The sequence below is a fragment of the Dama dama genome, chromosome 3 (assembly GCF_033118175.1).
Source record: "Dama dama isolate Ldn47 chromosome 3, ASM3311817v1, whole genome shotgun sequence".
In the NCBI taxonomy this organism is placed as follows: domain Eukaryota; kingdom Metazoa; phylum Chordata; class Mammalia; order Artiodactyla; family Cervidae; genus Dama; species Dama dama.
Genome location: NC_083683.1, coordinates 43727651 through 43742120, shown reverse-complemented (window position 1 = coordinate 43742120; position 14470 = coordinate 43727651). Strand labels below are relative to the sequence as shown.

The following is a 14470-nucleotide window of genomic DNA, read 5'->3' as shown; positions in this document are numbered from 1 at the left end:
AGAGTGAGGCAGTCAGCAGCCCACATACTTGTTGAATCTCTCTTTTCTCCTATCCTAGTAACTCTGGAAACTGGGTGTTCAAGATTGACAGGGCTAGAAAACACAAGAGCCTAGGCTCCTGAGACATCCACCATCATAACCATGTAGATGAGATGCCTTAGACTGGGAATGAGAAATGAACCTTTTTCATGTTAAGTTAAACCACTGAGATTTCAAGGTTTCTCCATGGAGGCAGTCAGTGTTAATTACCTGAATCCAAGCATAGAAGTTAAGTGATAGAAATCTCTCTTAATAGCCAATACTCTTTATCCTTAGTTCCTGTTAGTGAAATGTCTTCTTATCGCTATTAGACCTTCTCTGCTTTCCCTCTCACTTCAGCTTCTTGAAAGAAGAGTCTATCCTAGTAATACTAAGAGCTATAATAGTAACAGTGGTTTATTAACTACCATTTATAGAACACAGACTATGTGGCAGTCACTAAAGTAAAGAATTCTCCTACATTCTCTCATTAAATGTAATTCTCATGACAGCTTTATGAGGGAACTACTATTATTAACCCCTTTTCACACCTGAGGAAACTGAGACACATGGGACAGAAGTAGCTTGCCTAAGTCACACAGTGAGTGGTGGAGGAGGACCTCAGTTGGGTCTATCTGACACCTAAGATCTAGGCTTCTCCCACGAGCTCTACAGCATGAAATCCCAGCTCCTTAGCAGACACAGGGCCTCTCTGATGTGGCTGCTGCCCATCTCCCCAGCTTCAGGTGCCACTGCCCCCTCCCTCTCCACCTTTGGAAACTCTTCAGCCTTCCTCTTCACACTCAGGCAACTGTGACCTACTTATACCATCGAGTGCCTCTGGGTACAATGCCCACTTCTTCCTCTTGCCTACCTAGTAAGCTCCATCCTCTCAAAACTCCATAGGTGATGCCTTCTCTGCCAGCCTCCCCTGACCTCCCTGAAGTTCCCACTCTCCTCTGTGCTGCCTCTGATTTCTTATATTGCCCATATCCCACCTGGGTTATAGTTACCTTTTTTTGTGGTTACATCTTCATTAAAAGTTCCTGCTAAATCGCTTCAGTCATGCCCAACTCTTTGCGATCCTATGGACTATAGCCCACCAGGTTCCTCTCTGTCCATGGGGTCTCTTCAGGCAAGAATACTAGAGTGGTTTGTCATTTCCTCCTCCAGGGGATCTTCCCAACCCAGAGATTGAACCTGCATGTCTTATGTCTCCTGCATTTGCAGATGGTTTCTTTACCACTAACGCCATTAGGAAGACCTTCATTAAGAGTTTGGACCCTTTTCCTTTTCTTTTCCCCAAATAATTTTTTGTTGACTTTATTCCCATCTTTTATGATAAACTGATTTTCTTTTTCACATTAGAAATGAAAAAAAGTTGTATATATTTCATTTAAATGAAAATCTTTTTTCCTATTTGAAAATATGAAGTGATAATATTTAGATATATACCTAAAGATCAAGTCATAGCCTGGAAATGCCATTGCCTTGCTTCTTTGACAGTACGAGAGGATACATTCATATATGCATTCTAAGCTCTTTGAAAGAAGACATAATCATTTTGTTTGAGACCTAGTTATAATCCTCATTTTGTCAGATTAATCAGCAACTAAAATGATAGATGCAAAGAACTGACTCATTGGAAAATACCCTCATGCTGGGAAAGATTGAAGGCAGGAGGAGAGGATGAGATGGTTGGATGGCATCACCGACTCAATGGTAATGAGTTTGAGCAAGCTCTAGGAGTTGGTAATGGACAGGGAAGCCTGATGTGCTGCAGTCCATGGTGTCTCAAAGAGTTGGACACAACTGAGCAACTAAACTGAACTGAACTGAGAATAGATAGACAGAAATGAATATATATATTTATATATGTCTGTTTTGCTGACATTATCTGTTCTTCACACAGACCTTTTCGCTGCATATGTATATTCATTTTGTTTCTCTTGACATGAGGATAGGGAAAAGCTATTTAACTGCCAAGCACAGCCCCCATTTCTAATAAAGTACTTTATATATAATGGGCAACCAGGACTTATTTGATGGAGCATGGACCTTTTTCTATATTACTATAGCCCCAACACTAACTCATGCCAGGCATGTGATAGCTACTTCCTAAATATTCCTTGACTTGACCACCATTTCTTTACTGGCCCCAAGAGTGTCTTCCCTGGGACTAGTTATTCAGCCAGCCAGTTCTCCTTTGGGCAATCAATAAACTGCATATAGTTTATAAGACGGTTTCTTTAAGGTTTAGATTTTGTTAATTGCTTTACCAGCTGCTAAACAGCTCTTTCAGTGAGCTCATTATGTTTTGAACCACAAAGATCAAGAACAAGATTCTGTTTCCACTTAACATTTATTAAGCATGAACTTTGTACCAGGAATTTCACAGAACATCTTCATATTGCCTCATTTTAGCCTACCTACAATCTGGTGGTTAATTCTGCTTATTTTATAGCTACAGAAATGAGGCTCAAAGGGGTTGAAAGCTTTGCCCATGTTCACCACTTAGTTGCAGGGATTGAACCTGAATTCAAGGCTATCAACTTGAACTCTAGGACTCTCTCTGGATCCATAATGATCCTGTTCAGATGCACCTGTGAGCCCTGGTCTCAATGTGTGCTGGCCTCTCACTTACTTTTTGCTTCCTGTTGCATGCTGCCAGCATGATTTTGGCCTGGGGGCCTATGAGAAAGCTCTGAGCACAGGACTGTTTTGGAAGCTGAGTGACATGTAACAGAGATGGCCCCCATGCTTAAACACAACTCATACATACGTACATGTACATTCACATCCACCTCAAGCCAGTAAAACTTCCCCAAGGATCAAGAGAACATGGGTCATTAATTAAAACAGAATCTGCCTTTGATCTTTGTCCAGAGAACAATGAACAGCCAAAACTTAAGCCCCAGGCTTTCTGGAACTGGCCTTCTGCTGCCTCTTGGCCAATTTTTTTTTTTAATTGGAGTATAGGTGTGTTAGTTTCTTCTGTACAACAAAGTGAATCCACTATGCATATACATATATTCTCTTTTTTGGATTGCCTTCCCATCTAGGTCATTTATTCTCTATGACTGTGTCTCTATTTCTGCTTTGCAAATAGGGTCATCTGTACCATTTTTCTAGATTCCATATATATGTGTTAATATACGATTTTTTTTTTTTTCTGTTTGGCCAGTTTTAAATTTTGCCACGAGACAAATGTTGGCTTCCTGTCTGTCCCTACAATCTGAATGTTCTCAAAGATGTTTCCATTCACCCATGCATTGACCTGAGAAAAGCGTGACTTCAAAGTTTCATCTGCTGGAGATGGGGGACAGAGATGAAGCCTCAGTATCACAAAATCCAATGAAGGTGACCATGGGGTCCTGCCATCCATGCAAGGATGTCTTTCACTCAGCTCAAAGGTTACTTTGGGGTTCTTTAAAGACACCGGGCCTCGGGTTCCAGGACATTGACCTCTATTTACAGAAGAGATTTTGCCTAAGAGGTAGATTCCCTTAGGAGAGAGAAGCAGCATTAGTTGTATAAATTTATTGGTAAGATGAGGAAGCAGGGAAGAAAGGCCTGAACGAGGACAAGAACGCACATGCTGAGAGCACAAATCCCTTCACCGACGGGCCAGTCAGCAGGGGTTCTCCTGGCTGTAGTCTGCAGGGGCCATGCGAGGTAAACTAATGACCAAGGATTTCCCCAGAGCTGATGCTGATCTAAGAAGAGATAGTCCTTGCAGGTCTGTCAGTGGACCTGTAATTGTCTGTACCCATGGAGCACATGGCCAAATAACTACCTAAACCAGGGCACAGAAAGGGAAGCAGGAGGACTGGGATTGCCCTTGAAACAAAAGCTTCATCTGTGAGGGGCTTAGAGCCAGGAAAGGGTCTAGTCTTTATCCCTGGCAATTCTGCAGGAAGGGGAGGCTGTATTAAGAAGACTCTTAGTATGGAGGCAGAAGGATGGGCTAGCATCCTGACTCCTCATTAAGAAAGACTAAGGTAGAGAGTTGCCAGAGAGGAGACAACAGTGGAGCAGAAAAGCAAGGAGATGATGACAGGCGTGATGGAGGAATTTCCTGAAGAAGGGAGTCCAGGAGAAACCAAAGCAAGCTGTCTGGACAGCTGTCTTTCACTTTATCTTGGGGTCTTCTTGGTGGGTGAGCTCAGAGCTAGGGTCTTTCCCGGCAGGTCCTTGATTTCACTTGTACTCCCTAACCTGGTTTTGGCCTCCCCGCGGGGGCTGCAGTTCCCACTGCCAGTGACACAGCCCCCCGGCAGGAAGCAATAGCCCCCGCCGACAAAGCTGGGCCGATAGCCATAGGTGCCGGTGCCGCTGTACCCAAAGCCGGCTCCTGTGCCTGCAGTCCCGGCCATGGAGCTGCTGATGACGGCTGTGGAAGACAGAGGGAGGACTAATAAGTGCGTGTCCCAGGATAGGGCTGACCCGAAGTCCTCTCCAGCCTCCCAGCTCTAACTAGATTAAATGTGTCCGTCCTAAGTAATACTCCACATCAACTGAGGACTTGGCTTTAGTGACATATGCTCAATTCCTGGCAGCTCAAGTACCAGGGGAATCAGCCCAGATCCCACAGGACCCCCAAGCCCAGAGCCTTCTCATTCTTTGAACAAACAAGAGTAGCAGGGGCTTCCCCCAAAGAGCAGATGACGCCTAAGCATCATGTAAGCCAGCAAGTCTTGCGTTTAACTTGAGAAGACATTCTTAATTTTTTCCAAAGAATTTCCTGAGTGCTTGATACAGGAGAGTTTTTGCCAGCTTCTCTTAGGAGACCAGGCTGAATCCTTTGGGGCAGCATTGAAACTGCTTGTGCACAATGTTTCTATGCACACCCGGGTCTCACTCCGGGTGAGGAGGTGCCCCTCTTCCTACTCACAGCTTCCGGCAAGCAGCAAAGTCTGGATGGGGGGTGGCAGAAAAGCATGGGGCTGAGAGCCTTATGAGTGAGGTTTCTGGGGAAGGGGCCAGAAATGGGGAAGTGTGAAATGTCAGAATGTGATGGGAAGCTGACCCCATCAAGGAAGAGGCTGCAGGTCTCAGCACAGGAGGTGATTAGGACAATGTTGCTCTAGCAGGCAGAACCCAGGCTGTTCCATGGGGGTCCTAGTAGTAGGGGACCACTTCCTTTGTGTTCATTAATGGGCTAAACATACTCTTTCAGAGGTGTGAAATACTCACATATGCTCACAGAATTGGTGTATTCTCCAGACATCCTGCAAGGGAACAAAAGCACAGGTGAATCTCCATCACATGGAATTTGAGTTACCTTCACCCCAGCCTGCAACCATCAGCCAGGCCAGCGCAGCCTCCACAAGTCCTCCAGCTGGCCAGGTGGCATTAACAGCCCTGGGTGACTCTAAGCACCTCTCTCTAGTCTTTCCCCTTCTGAGATGTGTGAACTTGCAACCCTGGAGCCCCTGTGGCAACACCACCTCCCAGGGGCCCTCCTGCTGTGCTTCTCGTCAACCCACTTCATCCCTGTGGGGCTACTGCCTGAATAAATACATGTGTAGAAATACTAGCATCAGAAGTTGCCACTAAGGAACTAACTCTATGATATTAGGACCAATAACTTCTCTTCTCTGGGTCTCATTCATAAAATGATGCTAGGTTAGGATGGGGATTTTCAAGTGTCAACACTTCATGTACTACCCTTTCAATTGTTGCTATGACCATATATAACTCATACTGTTATATGTTTAGTATTTTTCATTGACTATCTTCTATGGCAAAAAAATATATTTCTCTTAAAAGGAAGTTTTATATCAATAGGGTGCATAGAAAACCAGTATCTCTGGACTAAAAAAAGACAAAAACAGTAGCAGTGAAAATAAATAAAACAAAAAAATATTTGGCTAGATATTGTTGTCTGCTCAGAGACTTTGAAGCTAGAATCTACCATCTCTTTACTAATAGGGATATTTGCAAGTGTCAGGTCAGTGTTAAATATACAAGAGCACCACGCTGAAGCTTTCTCCTTATTGTAGTCTGAAGACTGGAAAGAAAACCATAAAGGAAATCACCGTCTTATTATCTGACTGGATGCTGTTTAAGGCTATGTTTGTAGGTGACCTAAAAAGTATCTCCAACCCCTCCAACAGTCTGCCACCCATACCTGGGAAATTAAGTCAGAGGATTCCAAAAGTCCTTCCAGCCCTAACATTCTAAGAGCCCTCCCATCACCTACCTGCACTCCTCGCCCTCCAGCAGCTTGCGGTAGGTGGCGATCTCGATGTCCAGAGCCAGCTTTGTGCTCATCAGCTCCTGGTACTCACGCATCATCCGGGCCAGCTCCTCCTTGGCCTGGAGCAGGGCGGCCTCCAGCTCATCCAGCTTGGCCTGAGCATCTTTCAGGGCACAGTGACCTCGCTGCTCAGCGTCAGTGATGGCCGTCTCCAGGTTGGAGCACTGAGGACCAGGAGGTGACACTGCCCCCTGAGTTCTAAGGTACCTTGAGCCTCCCTTCACTGCCTCCCTCCAAGTGCTCACTGTGGTTGGACCATACTCTATCCTGCCCCACTTCCTAGAGCAAAGCCACATCCATGGAGTTAGTATCCTGTCAACCTGGAACTGAGAGGCTTGTTATTCTCAGCCCCTTGGCTTTCTGAGAAGGCCTTTCCAATTGTTCCAGGATTCAGGTGAGAGCTAAGTGTGGAAGGATGCAAACAGAGGTTCCATCTGAGAAAAGGAGTTCTGAGATGGAAGACCCTGAGAAGAAGGGAAATGAGTGTGTGATTGACAGTTCACCCCTCCCTCGGGAGTGAGCCAGGAAACCCCAAAGCCCCTTCACCTGCTTCTTCACATTCTCAATCTCTGAGCGCAGCCTTTGGATGAGCCGGGTCAGCTCTGAGATCTCATTCTTGGTGTGTTTGAGGTCATCCCCATGCCGACCGGCCGCCAGCTGCAGCTCCTGGAACTAGGGTGAAAGGGGCCAATACAGGAACCTAAGCTCAGCCTAGCAGGTTGTGCTTTTGCCTGGGGAGTGTGGCAGAGGTGGGTAGGGGTCCCCAGATTCACCAGGCCTATCAACAGCCTCCTGCTCAGACATCTGTTCTTTGGCTTGATTTATCTGCCTTCAGCAGAGATGATCTCACTGAAGGTTTTGGCCATAAGGACAGTCAAAAGTCTCACACCCTCTACACTGCAGCTATGCAACATGCAACCTTTATTATGATACTCCCCTGCCTATAGCTCTTCAAAGTCAAGGTAAAATTCAAACAACTCCTAGCCTGGCATCAAGGTGCCTTGAAATCTGACTCCATTAGGCTCTTCAGGCTCAGTTCTTACTGCCCTCACCCATCATCTACCCAGCTCCCCACCTCTGCCAAACAGTTCCAGGTTCCATAAGGAGCCCATGTGCTCTCAAATCTCTGAGGCTGTGCATGAGGCCCTCCCTCCTGCTAGAAAAGCTTCCCCCATTCATCCTCTCTTTTCCCCTTATCAGGTCCAACTCAGCCAGGGCAGACTCCCTTTCTCCAGGAGGTCTTCACTGAGTCCCTGCTTGGGTGCCCATCTGTGCCCATAGTCCCCGGCATGCCAGTCTGTAGACTTTACCACTCTGTTCTGTGATCACACATTTCAATGTCTTTCCCATCAGAATCAGAATGACTGGGTGGCAGGGACCTCTAGTCTTACTTCTGAATTCCCAGTATCTAGCACAGAGTCTAGCTAGAAAAGAGGTCTGGAGAATGAATGAATGAATGAGTGAACCAAAGAGGGAGCTGATGAGCCACCGATCTATTTTCTCTGGAACTTCCTCCCATCATAGCTCAGCTGAGTTCCAGGCTACTGGCAGTCTTGCTGGACATGGAGGTGCATTTTGTGTGTATGGGAGTGCGGGGGTAGATTTGGTTATATCCTATCACCATGGGTCATGAATTTGGAGTCATCTATTAGTTTCGGATTATTCCTGCATTTGATGTCATCCATTGAATAATCAACAGAGAGTACTCCATTTTTACCCCAGAATATGGTTATCTCCATCACTACCAGCTAAATGACCTTGAAAAGTAACACAAGGGGAACACAAAGAACATGTGACATTCAGAACTCCAGTGACTATGCACTGCCTGTCTGTCTCTGAGGGGTTGGGTTTGCCAGTTGTCTAATATCTGGCTCCAGCATGGTCCAAGAGTCAGGGTTCTTCTTAAGGATGCCAAGTTCCCTGGAAGGCAGGGGGAGCTTCTCACTGTGCTCCTGTGTTTTATCTTTGGTGCCAGGTCAGGTGGCCTTCTGCATCTCTGCACAGCCCTCCTTACCAGGGCACTAAGTCCCTGATTCTGACACCAAGTTGTCTCCTCCTGAGACAGGAGATTAAACTCCTGCCATTCAGCTCCCAAGCCACCCCGAGCCCTTGTCATAAATCCTTCTCAACCAGAGTCACCTCCTGACTTTCTGTCTAAATGCTATGGAACATCAGACATGTAGATTCAGATCCAGTTCCATCATTTATTAGCTAAATGACCTTGGAAAGTTATTTAAACTCCTTAAACCCTGCTTCTTCACCTTCAAAAGGGGAGTAATAATAAGCATTCACAGTACTGTTTCTGGGATGACACTGATGCCATTCTGCTCAGTGAGTGCTTGCCCTGAGCTGGAGAAATCCTGGTGTGAGTAACCTCAAGAAACAAATGAACCCACATCATGTTTATGCCTAATTCTTCTAGAAGGAATCTGGGGTTAAGCACCGTCACTGACAATCCAGAATGATTGGGCCACATAGCCATCCCTGATCCTGGCTGGAGGCTGGAATGTAGAAGGATTTGGGGACTGGGGACTTGAGTTTGAACCTTTATCAAGAAGCCTTGGCCTGAGTTGTCTTCTAGGCCATGAAAGCCTCCCTTCCTCACACCCTTGAAGGTCAAGTCTTTCTGCCCCTGAGGTAGCAAGGGGGCAGGGGGAGGGGCAAGATAAGGTCTCAACAGTTTGGGTTTCCCTTGAGAAGGAACCTGATAAACCTCAAGGACAATTAGGAAGTCGCCATCTTGATCTGAGAAACTAAATTATCTGAAGACTCATTTCCCCACCCACAACCTATTAGAGGAGTTAAGATCTAAGGGACTCAAACCTACCCCTTTCTCCTTGGAGTTGGACTTGAATGAAAAGATACGAGTAACCTGATCTCAGATGAGATCCCCTAATTTATTGTTATTAACAAGGGAGTTGAGATGCTAACTACCCATGTTTTCCTTCTTCCCAGAATTAGTTCAAAACTCTCAGCCTCTAAGGACATGGCTCCTGACTTGCCCCACCCAGTCCTAGTTCCCTAACCTCTGTTTCCCCAAGGTTCATGTTTCTCTGACACACTCATTTGCACTCAGCTGTGTGTTTTCTCTGATGACTTCATGGTTCCTAAGGACAGAGCTGCAATCTCTTCCTCCTCTGGGGAAGAGGGGGTTCTTTCCCCCGGCACCCTGGACAATGCTGTGCTCCCAGGGAGCATATGGGCCATGGTGGGTCATGGGATGGGTCAGAGGCCCCGGAACACATGACCTTGGGGAGGTGTGCATCTCACCTTGGTCTGGTACAGCGCCTCGGCCTCCGCCTTGCTCTTGAGAGCAATGTCCTCGTACTGGGCCCGGACCTCAGCAATGATGCTGTCCAGGTCCAGGTTCCGGTTGTTGTCCATGGACAGGATGACAGATGTGTCACTGATGTGGGACTGCATCTGAGCAATCTCCTGCAGGGACAACAAGGAAGCTTGAGCTGCCTTTTGTGAGCAGAAGAATGTGCCAAGGTGATGGACCTGGCCCAGCAGTGAGCCCCCCAGACCCTCCCAGACAGACTCAAGTTGTGGTCCCCAAAACTTCCAAGAATGGAATTCACTGGTTCAGAGGTTCCAACACCACATCTAAAATTTCTGGATGGTTTTGAAGTAGCTCAAGAAGAAACCGACCCCCATGACTGTCACCTGAGATAGGTTAGGAGTGCAGAAGGTGGAGGGGAGAGAGCCTGGCCATCACACAAGGGACAGTAAGGACATCTGAGAGCCCATGAATGGGCCAACAGGCTGAGGCTTGAAACCAGATGGTCACAGAGGCAGTGGAAAGAGTGTGAGGATTTTCACCTCTATCCCTGGGGACTCATGCCTAAGACCCGAGAAAATTCCCAAGCCACAGAGAGAAGACAGCAGAAGTGAGAATATGCTTGGCTGAGGGTCAGTGGGGACACCTTAGGGCCCCATGGCTTCCTGAAGGATGTGAGAGGGAACAGCTGGTGGCCAAGCTGGAGTGGATGGCACACATCATCAGATGTACCAAGATTGCTGTCACTCTTGCTTTGCTCTACAAAGCTCCCAGCGTCCCAACACTGGAGATTCCCTGGGCTCTTAAAGTTCCTGATGAGTTAGTAACCACTCATTCACATGTCTGTCCTTCCAGACGATTGAGCCAGGATGGGGACAGGAACTGGGGGAGACTTACCCCCTCGTACAGGCATGTAAAGAACTTTATTTCTCTCTCCAGGGCATCCACCTTGGCCTGCAGCTCCACCTTGCTCATGTATGCCGCGTCCACGTCCTAGGGGAATCCAGACAGCCCCTGACATTGCCCTTCAAGCCCAGACAGGGGTCTCCCAGGTGCTGGCCCCCCAGACCCAGTTCAGTGACTAGCTGCCCCAAAAAATGGAGTCAAGACACAAGGATCAAGAAGTGACCCCCACCCAGAACTCACTGCAAGACCCCGAGCAGGTTCCTTACGCCTCCGGAACTCCTCTTGCCTCATCCAAGAATGGAATCTTTTTACTGCCTACTCTGTCTCAAAGAGAGTATGGGAGAGAGCCCTACCTTACTATGGTCGGTCACACGGTGGTCAGAGCTGAAGGTGACCAGAGACAGAATTGGAAGGTGAACTTGCAGCCCTTCTCAAAGCATATGCTGTTTATGCATATGCTTTGGCCCGGGAGTGACTGTCCACATCTGCACTCCTGCTCATTTACATAAGACATAGACGTGGACAAAGTGAAGTGTGCTAGATAAACTTCAAGCTGTCCCCAGGCCGCAAATCCCTCCACCTTCTCCTGTGGCCCTTCAGCTCCAGGCCCTTCTGCAGTGGGTAGAGACTCCAGTCTTTCCTCTGATTCACCTCCCTCACCCCCTACACTCCTCACCCTGCTGGATCGAGGGACATGTATTCTGTCCTCACCTTCTTAAGCACTACAAATTCATTCTCAGCAGTTGTGCGCTTGTTTATTTCCTCCTCATACCTGCAGGAGAAGCATCACGATGAGAAGGGTGTGTGTGGGTGTGGGTGGGTGTGTTCTCAACATGAAGGAAGAGATGCAATGCCCATGTTATGTACCTTTTAATAGATATTATTTTACATTTTTACAAATCTATACAACTCATTAGGACTATGTGGCCAGCATCGTGGGCAGGGTTTAAAGCAACCTCTTCCTGGACCTGGGGACCAGATGGCTTGGGTCTAGATTTCCTCCGAAGCCTGGAGAGTGAAAAGGTTCTTCCTCCTCCTACTCTGTCCAAATCACAGGAACACACCGCTGTCCCTCTCTCAGTCATGATTCTTGTGTCACCCCAGCTGCTTGACACCCCTACCAATAACTTCACCCCATTTCCAAGTGTGAGTCCCAAGGAAGTCAGACAGTCCCCTAGGACAGGAGGAAGGAGCATGGCCTAAATGTCTACGATCTGAGGGAAGTTAGAGGAAGCCCAATAGAAAGTACAGCTCCCAACCCAGTTGGGCAATTCCTGGGAACTTGGGGCCAACTTGAAAGAACTTAGGACCCGAGAGGCTATGGTATGCACACCTGGGCTCTCGTGAATGGGGAGCAAGAGAGCCACCAACTAGCACAGCCTCACCACTGCTCGAAATGCTGGCTGGCCACTCTCTAACCCACCTGGCTGCCCAGAGAAGGCCCTGATACTGTCTGGGCAGAGGATCTCAGGATGGGTCACTCTCACCTGAGGCCAGTGCCCCTGAGGCCAGAGGCATACATCCCAGTGCCTGTGGGGAAAGCCCGGGCCCAGGAGGCAGTCAGCTTGGGTTCCACTCACCTCTTCTTGTAGTCCTCCACCACATCACGCATGCTCCTCAGCTCCGAGTCCAGCCTCACCCGGTCCCCGGACAGTGTCTCCAGCTGCTTCCTCAGGTTGCTGATGTAGCCCTCGAGGATGGGCTCCAGGTTGTTCTTACAGCTGTTCAGGTCCTGCTGCTGCAGCAGCTCCCACTTGGTCCCCAGAACCTGGTTCTGCTGCTCCAGGAACCTCACCTGGAATCCAGCCAACCAATAGTCAATGGCAAGAGGCCAGGGAATTTCTTTCCTGGACAGTAGCTGTGTTCCCTTACGTTACATAGCCTCATCCCTCAGAAAATGATTCTCCTACCCCTTCCCACCCAGGTCCTTTGTCTGACTGCAGTTCTCTTTTGGGGAGCAGCCACTGACGTCAGGAGGGGCCTCACCATCCTCCCTCGCCCCTCATCAAGTTCTGTCTTCTATGCACCTGTCCTTACCTGCCTGGACCAGTGTCGATGGTTAGCCTCATCCACCTTTCTTGGGTAAGTCCTTAGACATGTAATCTGGCCATACTGGCCTTCACGCTCTTGGGGACCCCTTCTCTGGGTTTCTGGTGGTCTGGCCTGTGCTCTGCCTACTCTGTCTCCTTCATCACCGTCTCTCCCAGCCCAGCCAGAGGCCGGTATCCAATTGATCTGGGGTCTCGGGCCCTCTCATGTTGCCTTCATTTCTGGCTGCCTTTGATCTCAGAGCATTTCCCCAGGGGGAGAACAAGCTTTCTCAATTTGCAATCTACGAACATTCCACCATTCCCTTGCACAAAACCCTCCAGTGGCTCCATACCACCTACAGGGTCAAGCCCAGATTCCCTTCTTGTGCTTTTCCAATGTGCCAGTGCCACTCCCACCATTCTCCCAACACACACAAACTGCATTTCTCCCCACTCTTCAGACAAGTCTCATCAGGCTGCATGTGACTCTTCCATCTCCTTAGGTTGCCTTTCTCCACCTCTGTCTGGAAAACTCCTCCTCATGCATCACTACCCTACCTCACTATCACCCGTGGTGAGCTTCCCCTGCTCCCCTAAGCTTGGGAAATGTTTACTTCACCAAACCTTCCTACCCTTTGCTCTTCAGTGGTCCTCAAACATGAGAGTGCCTCGACATCACCAGGGGGCTTGTTAAAACACAGATTTCTGGGCCCCATTCCCAGAATTTGTGGTTCAGTAGGTATGATATGGAGCCTGAGAATGTGCATTTCCAACAAATGCCAAGGTGATGCCAGCCCTCTCGGTTCATGGACCCCTTTTAAGAACCGCTGTTCTAGCGTACCACTGATCCCCGTCTGCCTTGCTTTATAGTTTAGGGTGTATTATAGGTTATGAGTCTGCCTTTCAACCAAAGTCTGAGCTGGTCTGGGTCCCATGAGAGGAGGAGCTGGGCCTTAGAATTTCTAGATATCCTAAGTTGCCATGGACCTTGTGTTTCTCCAGGAATTCCCACCTTGTCGATGAAGGAGGCGAACTTGTTGTTCAGTGCCTTGATCTGCTCCCGCTCCTGGGCACGCACTTTCTGGATCTCGGGGTCCAGCTCCACATTGAGGGGAGTCAGGAGGCTCTTGTTGACGATGACCTGGTGGATGCCCCCAGGTGGGCACAGGGATGGGCACATGGGCCCCAGGACCACACTGCCAAACATGCTGCCGGCAAAGCCACTGGCTCGGCCTCGGCTAAACCCATAGCCCCCTGGCCGCCCACTGCCACCGGCCATGTTGAAAGAGATGCTCCGGGCACACCCCAGGCTATACAGGCTCTGGCTTCCAAAGCCCCCACTGAGCCCTTTGCTCCCTGCCCTGTAGGAAGGTGAGCTGCTCCCAGAGAGGACAACTGAGCATCCGCTGAAACCCCCCTTGGCAGCGGCTCCCGACTTGTAGGTGAATTGGCGGCTCATGCTGGGGAGGCCAGCAAGCTGGAATGAGATGCCAACCCTTAGCTGAGATGCAGCTTATCAGCCTGCGGTATTAGATGCCTCCTTTATAGGGCTCAGAAGGGAGCCACTGCCCTAATTTGTGGGTTTATTTTGCCTGGAGCAAATCATTTTTTCCCAGCAAAATCAGAGACACACTGGGCAAATAACTTAAACCTCCCACAGTGCTAGGCTTGCAAACCTTGCTCCTGTAATTTGAGTCTTATCTAATTAATGTGGGATAATTAGGCTGACTGAATTATCCCTAGAAAGATCTTGGGAAGTTTGTCACAGCCTCAAGATTGCCCTTCCCCAGGGCGTGGGAGTGAGGGGACCAGATTGCGGGGCTGCAGAGGGGAAACCTTTAATTGACAGCATCATCTGTGAGAGATTTCACGACTGTACCAGAATCAGATGGGCTACATCCAGAACCCTGGCTAAGCTGCTTTTATGTGGTTAGAAAGAGACTCCATGGCCTGGCTTCCCAGGGTTCCTGGAGG

General features: G+C 48.5%; 1 protein-coding gene across 1 annotated transcript; it reads right to left on the bottom strand.

Annotated features, from left to right (window-relative positions):
• Positions 1–4154: 4154 nt before the first annotated feature.
• Positions 4155–13955, bottom strand: LOC133041664 (keratin, type II cytoskeletal 73). The gene is made up of 9 exons (XM_061122594.1): positions 13509–13955; positions 12047–12261; positions 11178–11238; positions 10458–10553; positions 9551–9715; positions 6827–6952; positions 6224–6444; positions 5215–5249; positions 4155–4411 (listed from the first exon to the last, which is right to left on the bottom strand). Exons 1-9 carry the CDS (start codon positions 13953–13955, stop codon positions 4155–4157), a joined length of 1623 nt encoding a protein of 540 aa, XP_060978577.1.
• Between the last annotated feature and the right edge of the window lie 515 nt (positions 13956–14470).